General features: G+C 34.8%; 1 protein-coding gene across 1 annotated transcript in view; it reads right to left on the bottom strand.

Annotated features, from left to right (window-relative positions):
* The window catches only part of LOC103506540 (voltage-dependent calcium channel type A subunit alpha-1), a 78473-nt gene that overhangs the window by 6265 nt on the left and 59341 nt on the right, over positions 1–12867 (bottom strand). Inside the window, exons 30-37 of the mRNA XM_026821569.1 lie at positions 10285–10350; positions 9922–10013; positions 9109–9268; positions 8267–8394; positions 7715–7917; positions 6923–7027; positions 5705–5764; positions 2343–2421 (exon numbers count right to left, since the gene is read on the bottom strand). Coding sequence (XP_026677370.1) covers positions 2343–2421; positions 5705–5764; positions 6923–7027; positions 7715–7917; positions 8267–8394; positions 9109–9268; positions 9922–10013; positions 10285–10350 — 893 coding nt within the window. The remainder of the gene's footprint in view (positions 1–2342; positions 2422–5704; positions 5765–6922; positions 7028–7714; positions 7918–8266; positions 8395–9108; positions 9269–9921; positions 10014–10284; positions 10351–12867) is intronic.

Below are 12867 nucleotides of genomic sequence, written 5' to 3'. Positions count from 1 at the left end.
CGTACAAGCGCCTTTTATAAACCACTTGGAAAATACTTTAGGAAAACACTTGAAATTTCTACTTCCAAGATTCTTCATCATGATTGATAAACACGGAGTGGAACATGAATACAATTGAATATTCCTTCAGGAGTGATGTAACAAAGCTGTAACTTTCATATGAGAGAAGAACGTTCAAGGGAAACAAGACTGAGTGAACATTTGTAGTTAACTAGAGAATGGTCAGGGCTAAGCAGTCCATTCACATTACTTCAGGAAGAGAAATTAGAAGACACTGTCAATGCGTATCACTCGCAGCTTATTTGTATCAAGCCCTGCAGCAATGTTAGGATATGTCCTTCCGAAATATTTTTATTACATAGCTCGTATATGCAGTGGAAACTCATTTTGCAATGCTTTATTAGCAAATGGTGATCAAGAATCGAAACTGTTCAGTTCCTACCATACCCATTTTTTGGTATGGATTCGTAAGATCCTTAATTTGGCAGTTTATTCGTGAGATCCTTATTTTAAAGAAAGAAAGAAAGAAAGAAACTAGCTCTAAGTTTTTATCTGGTTTAAGTTTTCCCATTTGTGTTTATCTATCGGGGAATGAATGGAGCATATAGAACCCATCATAAAAAGCATAGAATATTTCATCTAGAGATATAACCAACTATTTTATTAATCGATAATCGATATTTACAAGAAAAAATTGAAAGAAATTAAACATTGCTACAAAAATAGCGTTCGACACTAGCTGAAGAAAAATCAAGGAAACTCCTTACCCCTAGTTCTGTCTTGTTGAAAATAGGAAAAGATTCAAAATATATACAATAGAGGAAAGCTACGATGATCTCTTGGCGTAGAAGAGGATAAACAGGATACACCACTGCAGACGCAAGCAGTAATAACAGCCACGAAATTTAAAAAAAAAAAAAAAAAAAGAGAAATGAAAGATTTAAATTTCGTAAATAAAAACATTGATTTTGATGTTGGGATATCACCAAAGAGTGCTACAAAATTCAGTTTAAAATATTCAAGAAGAACTTTCCAAGGTGAAAATTATTAAACCATTATTATATTTCTCTCCAACCAATTTTTAAGTACACCATGATAATTATCTACATGTACCGATGTTTGAATTTTGAATTGCCATATTAAAAGCAAATCTACGTATAACAAAATTTAAACTGTTTTGGAACGTCCTATGAGAACGATCATATCCGGTCTATAGTAAGTATAATAGGTACATTTAAATTGGAGAACTTTTTTAATTCACAGGTAAAGCGTAAAACGACAAAATATGGAAAACTATCCATTCAGATTATTGCAATTTTGATCTCCTAGGTACTCGATTTTGAATATTCAATTCAATTTCCGTATAAATTGAGACTGAACAACAGTATACCTAAATATGGCAGATGGCTCGTAATAATAACAATAAAAGGAAACAGGAAAACGGCAATAAAAGAGCCAGCCTAAACCTCTTTAGAAACAGTTACTAAAATAATTTGCGCCGAATAAGGTTCGAACCAACTTCCTACGGATTCCTCGGCAACTGTAAAGTTTATACCGAGTCCTTGATGTAAGATTCTCACACAATAATCACATTGCGCCTTCAATATTAGAACCAGTTCTCAGTTTGAAGGGGTCTTTTTAAGCTCAAATGACAAATCATTACAAGCTTATTTTACTTGTTCATTCATACTAAAAGGTGTTCAGAGACTAATATATCTTTAGTTTAAAAGAATACTTAAGGGTCCAGATAATCTAGGGTGACCTACCGTCGCATTTCTTCCATAATGATCAAACTAATGTGTGGTTTTCATACTAAAAGGTGTTCAGAGACTAATATATCTTTAGTTTAAAAGAATACTTAAGGGTCCAGATAATCTAGGGTGACCTACCGTCGGATTTCTTTCATAATGATCAAACTAATGTGTGGTCAATGCCTGAGGCATTTTATACCATTTAACTATCTCAAAACAATACATACTTTGAAAAGTGTATCTCTTTATGTCTTAGCGACTTAGCCAGAATTGAACCCATGCCCCCCTATTTACTATGTCACGTAAGGTTGATCATAAGGCCCAGATTTTCTAGAATGTCCACTATCACTTCTTCCTTATTTGTAAAATAATATTTTTTTTTTCTTTTGTAACAAAAAAATAACAAATATTATAGGTTTTCTCCTAAGATATAGGTTTTTCTTTCCTAAGATTATAGATTTTCTCCTAACTCCATATTTTCTCCTAAGACAAACCAAGTTTTGAGGGAATTTCATTTCCTGGTTTTTAGGGAGTTTCGCTTCCACTGTCGATGTCGCTTTAGAGGGACAGATGAACGGAACCCGGGCTCACCTGCGCATTGTATTGCACCGGCTCAGAAGGCAAGAGGCCTCATCTTCCTCCCCATGGGGCCGGCCGTTATTCCAAGACCCTACAGCCATGTCCAACAAGCAGTCGAAGAATGAGGATCGCTGAGGTTGTGCAAGATCAGCAAAGTGGGGGGGAGAGAGGGAGGAAAAGTGTGCAAATACGAGAAGTTAATGTGTTAGTTTTGTAGAATTTCTTTTAACCTACAGTCTACACCAATTAATATCCATGTTTTTAGAAAATTTTAATATTTTCAATTTGATTTTAATGTGACATGTCTCTTTGAGTAGTATGCTGTGTCATATGGCAACCCAGACTCTGGGCAGCTCATCAATAAATTATTGATTGTTTCTCTCTTGATGTGATTGTTTTTCTAGATGTAAGCCAACCTTGTAAGAAAACTGTTTAAATACAAAAAACATTCTATTCTGATTGTTTTTTGTTAGAATTACAGTTGGTGTAACTTTGTTGAAACTGCTGGCTAAAAAAGAATTTTCTAGTCTTATGCAGTCGAATAAAGTATGTGTAATTTATGCTGGATTAACTTTATGTATGCTGAGTACACGTGTACATTTTCTGAATTCCAATTGAATAAAGTGTTTTTGGTGATTCTTTCTGTTAGTTCATTCGAAAATCCGGGGAACCTAATACATTCTTAAAAAGAAACTGGTAACTTTGAAAAAAGAAATTCCAACATGAACTTTAGTGAGTGGAAATGTTTTTTATCATCTGTTTTCATAAAAGAACTATTTGAAAAAGTCCTATAACATTCTTACTGAATCTACCCAGGGGAAAAATTTTTTATCCTACCTACACACCTCTACCTGTTTACCTACCTACTAGAAAATTAATATTAAAGAAAACCGAAATCCAAGAATCTTTGAAAAAATATTGGAATGTATTGGGAAAAATTCTTGAGAAACACAAAATGTGGCTGGTAGGTATTAACGGATGTAACTTTTCAGCTCTGGTAATCCAACTTTATCAAGACAGCAGCCGTGCCAAATCCATGAACTTTTTCCATTGGTTAACTTCTGGTTTTTGGTCGACTGTAATATTCCTCGTACTTTCATCAGTTATCTATGTAAGACTAGTTGATGAGAAATAAATTGAAAGTCTTCATAATATGGATCCCAATATTGTATTTGAATTCAGCTTGGATGGCCTGATGACTTTGCAAGGGTGATGAGTTGTCCAATAATTCGCTTTATCCAATAAGTCACCCACTACGACACATTTGAACAGTGTCGTGCAATTGTTTCTGGACTTCTTCTTAATACTTTCAAAGACTGAGATATATTATTAGTGAGACTTGAAACCATGAAACCTCTCCCAGAGGCTTTGCTATAGTGCATACATTACACCCCTATAAAACACCAAAGTTAAGCAACGTTAGACGTGGAAAAGTGACCAAATGGGTGCTACTCGCTTTTTAATGGTTCACCCAGCCTCATGAGGACAATTTCAAAGACTGAGATATATTATTAGTGAGACTTGAAACCATGAAACCTCTCCCAGAGGCTTTGCTATAGTGCATACATTACACCCCTATGAAACACCAAAGTTAAGCAACGTTAGACGTGGAAAAGTGACCAAATGGGTGCTACTCGCTTTTTAATGGTTCACCTAGCCTCATAAGGACAATCAAGAACCTCGTTTTAATTGCAGCAAAGAGGCGAAGTAGCTTTAAGCATGATATGAAAGGATTACCTCTCAGGCCAAACAAAAAATGCCTCTGTATGCATTTGTAAAGGCCGCGCTCTTGTTTAAATAAAACTAAGGCCCATAGCTTAGTAAAGAAAGAAGCATTCACTATAATCTCACTCATGTTGATTTCACTTTTACGGTACTACCCGTTTGAACAAATACGCAAGGTTTGCTGCAAATTGTGTAGGTTACCAACTTAATTTCCCATTTAAAAAAAAAAATCTGAATCTTCTTTAAATAAAACTAAGGCCCATAGCTTAGTAAAGAAAGAAGCATTCACTATAATCTCACTCATGTTGATTTCACTTTTACGGTACTACCTGTTTGAACAAATACGCAAGGTTTGCTGCAAATTGTGTAGGTTACCAACTTAATTTCCCATTTAAAAAAAAAAAAAATCTGAATCTTCCCCACCAAGTTGGTTGCAAAACGTGCATAGTTGTTCAACGTTAATTCGTAAAAGTGAAACAACATACCAGGTTGAAATTCCCAAACCATTTGCCTATCTAGAACGTCTAATCGTAATATTGTCTACCCATTCACTCAAGTGTCTATTAGTCGGTCTAAAAATCTAACAGTGTCATCTAAAAATCTAGTGTCTTCTAGTGGTGATCTAAGTAACACTAGGCATGCAATAAATCCAGGCTTTTAAGGTGAAATAAAGCCTCGGCCCCTGTTTCACAAAATTTAAGGAATTGACATCAGGCCAAGGCTATACTATAGAGAGAGCGACTTTTCCTGTTGTAAAACTCAGTCAAGTCTAGCTTTCTCAGCCTAAAACAAAAGCCAGTCGGCCAATCGGTGAAATGATGTCCAATTTTGTGAAGACTAAGGGGCCTTTTACTTTCCATTACCCTGAGGTTAGAGAAAGTATGGTTCATTTTGATTTTAAGTGTTTTTGAATTATTACGTATAAAGACATAGTTATCTATTAGTGTAGGTACTTTATTTTGTTATGTTTTCATATGAGTATTCTACACTATAGCAGGCACTATGAGCTTCTATAAAAATGCGTAGATTTTTTATCCCTTGCATTCATAGGTTTTCCAAATATTGAACCATCTCTTAATAGTCTTGAAAACTCCATAGGTATTAGAGATATTTAGCATTATTAAATCTGTTACCCTTACTATCTATTTGGGTACCCACATAATTATTTTTTTATTTTTGCTTAAATTTTTTTTTTTTTTTTTTTTTTTTTTTTTTTTTTGTCCTATCGATTCAGATGATGTCTTAATTTTCCAAAAGATTTTATTGTCTTTTAGATCTGTGTTATTTTTTTTATTGAAACACAAGGCACACCAACTAATTTCACATACAATTTGCATGCAAAAATACACCACGTCGGCTTGGGAATCCCAAAGCTCTTATGTTTAAAAGCACATTTTTATTTTCCTTATAAAGCTTGTAAATTGTAACATTATTCACAATTAATTTGTAAAAGCTGGCAGCTTGTAAATGGGAAAACTTATTCACGCACATATTGAAAGCTGCTGAAGCTTGTAAAATTGAAATGAAAATCCTACTGCAATCTAGACACATAGCTCTAGGCTTGTTTTACGCTCACTATGATGTAACTACGCAATATGAAAGAACAATAACAAACAATGAACACAGATTTCATAGGACAAAGTGAAAACCATCCAGGATCAGCATCCCTGCGTAGATCTTCCCCACAGTCAAGGCTGGTTTCGGCAGTTCTAGAAACAAGAGGAGTTCTTTGAGTTCCAAATTACAAGTGATTGGACCATCAAAGTTTTAAATCGACAGTTGACTTCGAAATGGGACTTCAAAATCTACATCATATAATCATATTTGATCAATGAAAGGTTGTTAAAGAATGTGGCACACAGTTGTGTACCCAGAAAAACTCATCTTTGATAAAACTCCAAAGTTGTAGATAGCTTCTGCCCCTGTTAACTTTTGATCTAGTGAGCAAGCACATACATACATAGATACAATATAATGCTATCAACAGGATAGATAGTATGATGGGAGATAGAACTAGGTGGTAGAGAACGCCTCCGGAGAATCTAGTGGTTTCCTTTCACTCAAGATTCTGTTCTTATAATTTCCCAAATTTCCTTCTTTATTGATGTCTGTAAAATGTCTGTACGCTGACTCTATACATATAAGTAGGGAAAGGCTAGGAAGAAGAAGGTTGATGTCTGTAAGTAATGCCTTGGTAATTGAGCAAGGCCTTTAGGTATATTCTACTTTATTCCAAAGTGAAAAGTTTACAACTTTACTTTCACAATTAAGGCCGGTGACTATTGGTGTTCCTTAAGGCTTTTATTTGGATATTTTATTGTACTAGGTTATTAGATCTAAATATGACTATTTTTATGGTTTGGCCATCAGATGAGAAGATTTCTCGTTTTCTTATGGCGTCATCAAAACTTTTGTGAACGTTTTTTTAGAAGGACTATTTCAATCAATATTTTTTCATCCTTTTTACCCTCAACCAAAGATACTATTTCCAAGATATTTACACCCCATTTTTTATAATAAAAAGAATATGTTTTTAGTATTTTACTTGTGTATATAACATTTTATGTTTATGTTAGCACACTTTAATAAATGTTAATAAAAAAAACTTGTCTAATAATACATTATGTATAGCCTACGTACATAATTCTGAATTTGTACCTATCGAGCCATTCACTTTATTTTCGGTTGAACAAAAAAGGCTAGCTTGGGAAATGACATTTCAGTAAAGTGTAAACTTTCCGCGCCATCCTATGGGAAAATCTGTCATTACTTGTGGACTCCTGGATCTGACCTTGATTTCTTCCCCTTTGTCTGTCATAAGTCTTAAATTAGAGTTGAGATAAGATGAGATAGAACAAATTACTTACCACTTTTGTTAGGCAGCAGAAGATTCAGCATTTTCTTGGATTCTATAGGCCAGATCGATCTGATTGTATCTCTAAGCTCTTCATCTGCCTGATCCATTTCATCCGCTAGAAAAAGAGAATATAAAGAATTAACTTCTCTGTATAACTGCCATCCATTCGGCAACAAGCTAACCGCTTTCTCTCATTAACATCACCCAGCCTGAATAGGGTGGGAAAAACCAGTGGCAAAAGATTATCCGCATGGTCACCCATCCAAAAAGCGAGTAGACTAGTGTCTAGCTGTGGGACTATCAACAGCGGGAGAACAGCCAACCCTAACCAGCCCAGCTAGCTGGCAGTTTTCAAAGGGTTCTCTCTTAAAGAATAAGCACAAGTCCTAACGACGGTCGACTGCAGTTCAGGACGAGTAAAAAAAAAACATGGCTAGAGTCCATCAACCTGGTGTATGGCAGAAAAAAGGTATCCTTTCTTTATCCTGCCATCACTATTCCGCTACAGCTGAAGTCACTACTACTAAAACGTATGGCAGAAAAAAGGTATCCTTTCTTTATCCTGCCATCACTATTCCGCTACAGCTGAAGTCACTACTACTAAAACAACAACAACAAGATCCCCTGTTTTCCATCCTGTCCAAATCACCCCTCCCACTTACCGTGGCAGAAAAAAGGTATCCTTTCTTTATCCTGCCATCACTATTCCGCTACAGCTGAAGTCACTACTACTAAAACAACAACAACAACAACAACAAGATCCCCTGTTTTCCATCCTGTCCAAATCACCCCTCCCACTTACCACATCTCATCTTGATGCTTAGATTCTCTCTTATCAAGGCAAACATGGTGGTAGTAAACTGTACACTCTGGTCTTCGTCCAGGGGCATATTCATCCGAATCAGCTTCTTGGCGGCGAGGCGGTCCGGACATTTGCTGCCGAAACCGAGCGGCGGTTCGATATTCCGCAGCATCTCCACGGCTTCCTTGTAGTGAATCTTACCCCTGTGGGAAAAGAATAGAATATACCTTAAATAAAATAGAATATACCTAAAGGCCTTGCTCAATTACCAAGGCATTACTTACAGACATCAATCTTCTTCTTCCTAGCCTTTCCCTACCTATATGTATAGAGTCAGCGTACAGACATTTTACAGACATCGATAAAGAAGGAAATTTGGGAAATTATAAGAACAGAATCTTGAGTGAAAGGAAACCACTAGATTCTCCGGAGGCGTTCTCTACCACCTAACCCTTGTTCCCGGCAATTCTCAACAGTTGAACAACGTTAGGAACATTCTTTTCGCGGACGACCTTTTTTACAATTAACATTTTCTTTTGATGCTATACTTACGTGGCATTGGGATCATACTCTGCCCATATCCTGACAAACTCATCCAAGTGATGAGCACCCAAGATGGAGGAGTCCCGAGTCAAATAGTCAAAGTTGTCCATGATGACAGCAACGAACAGATTCAACATCTGAAATAATATGACCATTTGAGTTATTAAATAGGTACATAGGTACTCGTATTATGTATATGATAATAAGATTTATAAGGTTTGGCTGGGGGACATTAAACAGGGAATAGACCAGATTAGTCTAGTTGGGTATTTGGGGAACTTAAAACAGGAGAGGATACTAAGATGATCAAATAAATTAAATTAATACCAGCCTGAAATTTCCCTTGTTAAAGAAATAGCAAAGGTTGAGTGCGAAGGGAATCCACTTGTATTTTTTATTTTTTTTTTTTCTACCAAAATAATGTCAGTCCGAAGCAATCACCCTAGCAAATTTATGGAGTTTATGTAATCCAAGTGATGAGCACCCAAGATGGAGGAGTCCCGAGTCAAATAGTCAAAGTTGTCCATGATGACAGCAACGAACAGATTCAACATCTAAAATAATATGACCATTTGAGTTATTAAATAGGTACATAGGTACCTGGGGGACATTAAACAGGGAATAGACCAGATTAGTCTAGTTGGGTATTTGGGGAACTTCAAACAGGGAGGATACTAAGATGATCAAATAAATTAAATTAATACCAGCCTGAAATTTCCCTTGTTGAAGAAATAGCAAAGGTTGAGTGCGAAGGGAATCCACTTGTATTTTTTATTTTTTTCTACCAAAATAATGTCAGTCCGAAGCAATCACCCTAGCAAATTTATGGATTTTATGTAGTTTACACTTACCAGAAAGGAACAGAAGAAAATGAACGAGACAAAGTAGCTGTAGGCAAGATTGGAACCACAATCATTGGTGGTCGTCTTGTTTTGAGCCGCCAAAGGGTCGCATTTCCTGCCCTTCACACAACCCAACATTATGTTGGGCCACGCTTCTCCCGTTGCACACCTGGAAGGGTTAATTTTATTTTATTTTATTTATTTATTTTATAAGTTTCCATTTATTGGTTTTTCAGAACAAATCTCTCATCAAAATAAATTGTTAACAAATGGTATACCCATCCGTAAAAGCCGGAGCTTGTGCCACGGATGGGGAGTTCATTAAATATAATTTCAGTTTCATTCTCTTATAGTACCTATGCTCATGTAAATTTTCAATATCATCATTGTAGATATGATATATGTAATAATGATATCTATGTAATCAACATTATATATTAACAAAAATAAAAAAAAATAAAACAAACAATATGCTTGACTTTCCCAAAATTCTATGTTTCCTAGTCTAAAGTATGTTTAATGATGGTAAATGAATGTTATTAAACACAATATGGGTTAATCAATCAGAGAGAAGAGATCAGTTAAATAATATATGTAGGTAACAATCCGTTAAATTAATGAAAATGTACTGATCTATTACTACACATAATCCTCAATTTGTTGGTATACTAAACTTTTAGATTCTGAACGAAAAACTATCCTAAAGAATTTAAAAACAATAAAAGTGGATTCAAATATCAGACCTTTGAACAAACACAAAAAAATTCCCCGTGTCAAATAATTCGTCAAAAACCAAAGGAAACTTTATCTTGGGATAATTACCTGAACAATAACATAAGGCCTTGGACGAAGCTTCTAAAGTTATTATGACGAGTAATGGCTGTCTCGGGGTCCAAGGCGATATTGCCAAACACCTGAAATCAAAGTCCAGAAAAATCAGTTCCGAGAAGGAGACCCTGTAATTTTAATACAACCATGATCATGGTGGAAATAAACATCGAGGGATATAGAGAAAAAACCATTTGGAGGCGATTAGTAGTCGAGGCAATGGAACGGGTTCATATCCCGATGCCCCCAGCAGTAAGTATATAATGAAGGATAAAACATCTGAGCCATGGCTATTTCCATATTCCCAGACATTTTAAATATCTGAAAATTTGTCACAAATAAGTTTGTAAAGTTTACCTGCATTCCAATAATGGCATAAATGAAGAATAGCATTCCAATGAGAAGACAAACATAAGGCAGTGCCTGAAATCAAGAGAAATGTGAATTAGTTTCTGTGTCTAAAAGAAGAATATCATCAAGATTGTACGTATACCTACCTGCTGAAAAATAACCAGCGGAAATGGAATATAAGTTTAGATATCTCCACTTGAATTCTACCTCTATGAGTTCGAAATTTGTATGAGTGCCGTGTAACTATGTGAGTATGCAATACGCTATGAAGGATTGATTATTAGTGGAGATGTTGATTTTCCCTACACTTTTATTAGTGGAGATGTTTCCACCCAGAAGTCTGTGTGCCTATCAAGAAAATCTTGTGGATATTTTAACGTAAAAATCTCAACACCAACCAAATTTTGAGTATTTGGACTGTAATTTTACGAGGCATGTCAAATTTCAGATATTGATGTTAAATTGGGATGTCCATTTTCAATATTTTTGTAAAAGGAAACTTCAGTTTTAGAGGTAGTCGAGAAAAAAAGCGCCATTGGACATAATATAATTTCCCCATCATCTACAAAATTGTAAACAATCTTTGGAGCAATTTGACAACACATCAGGCGAAAGATTTTGTTTTCTTAGAAACACAAAAAACACACTGAAACTACTGAAAACAGAAATCAAGTCAAATCAGGGATTTTCATAAATCCTGAAGTGCCTAACTAAAATTTTACCATGGTTTTTCTGTAGTAATTTTTGATCAGTCAACAAGTACCTAAGTACACTATTTGTAATTCTAGATTTCAGAATGAGGTATTCGCTAATTTAAAACTGATCAAAAATTAGTTTTTATTTTCAACTAGAGAGTTAGTTACCATGGTTTTTCTGTAGTAATTTTTGATCAGTCAACAAGTACCTAAGTACACTATTTGTAATTCTAGATTTCAGAATGAGGTATTTGCTAATTTAAAACTGATCAAAAATTAGTTTTTATTTTCAACTAGAGAGTTATTTTATATTAAAACGCATTCTTTAATTTTCACTTTCTCCTTTCGTTCTGTAAATCTATCAATTTTCCGGCATTTTGAAGATGACGTCATAATAAAATTACTTTCTTTAAATTTCAATTGATAATCCCATACCTGAAAAAGAATACAAAATTATACTGATTTATACATTTTTCTTGTTTTCTGTTAAACTCATGAGATTGTAGTGATTTGTTTCTGAAAGTCTCTTTTACTGCTTTAATTTCATGTTCATACTCTATAATATGAGTAAAGATAAATATTGTACTGAATAAAATGTAGAATCCTGTACTAGCTGTGGAGACCCGGCTCGGAGAGAGTGTGACCGCTGCCACCCTGAAGCAAAGGCTAGCACCAATCATCTTCATCAGAATCACTGTGACGGGACCTTTTGAATTACGATTTACCTACAAATGAAAAGGTAAAGATCATGGATGATCACAAGTTAGATCTGGCTGTAAAAAAGGAAATTCTCATCAATAGCTTCCTGTTATCGAAATTAGTAAATTTATTTCTTTTAATAATTGTGTTGAACCTAAAGGTACTTGACTTTTCTTTCTTTATCCAGGCTGTAATTTTGATGTTGTGCTCAGATAGAGAGTTAGAATTAAGAGAGTTAGAATTATACATGGGCTCTGCCCGTTGATTTGTTAAAATCTTTAAAAAAGACAATTTTTAATTTGTAGAAGAAAAAAATAAGTAGATACGCCACATTTTAAGATTATTTTATTCTTAATACAGAAGACAGAATGATTTTATAGGGTATGGGTAGTTGGGTACCTATACCTTGAAAGAAGAACTATCTTCTTTTCCTGATTGAAGCAATAAATATTGTGAAAATATTATTCATTTCTAGCTCACGAATTTGTGAACCAAGAAAACAACTGTTTTTTACTTTCTATGAAAGTAAAAATATAAGACCTGTATTACGATTACAATTCTTCATAAAATTTACAAAATCTAAATTTTTCGGCTAGACCTGAAGAAAAAACTTCTAGAGAATTAAAATCTAATAAATTATTCTAACTTCTCTACTGAGATCTAAGTTACCTATAACTCTATTGAGCTCTAAACTCAATTCTAAAACAGAAATGTCGCACAAACTAAGTATGTACCTACAACGAAGAAGCTTTTGTCTCCAGTTTGAAGGAGAAAAACTTAATTTCAGTTTGGTACCTACTTAAAAGGTCTTTCTAAAACATAAACAATGTCAAAGAATTGTACTGATTGACATTCTCATTATACTCCCTACCAGAGGAACAATGTCAAACAAGGGTCCCTAAAATTAAGCTTTTAGTGTTATCTAGTGCCTGAACCTCGTATTTTTTCCCTGTGTATCGTGAGGTCTGCCTGGATATTCAGGACTGTAGTCATGTTAATCGAGGTATCTACACATTAGAAATAATTTCAATATATCGCGTACCCTTCCCTCAATTACTTCTCACACAAACATCTCATAACATCTAGGTCGCAAGGACGTTATGTTTCGACCAGACTTGTGGTTTCTTGTGAAGTCAGCAATTTCATTCTTCCCTAGACGGAAGTGTATCAAGTGGTTTTATAAGATCACCTTTGA

Source organism: Diaphorina citri, unplaced genomic scaffold (assembly GCF_000475195.1).
Source record: "Diaphorina citri unplaced genomic scaffold, Diaci psyllid genome assembly version 1.1 scaffold244, whole genome shotgun sequence".
Classification (NCBI taxonomy): domain Eukaryota; kingdom Metazoa; phylum Arthropoda; class Insecta; order Hemiptera; family Psyllidae; genus Diaphorina; species Diaphorina citri.
This window is presented reverse-complemented; position numbering and strand designations above follow the sequence as displayed.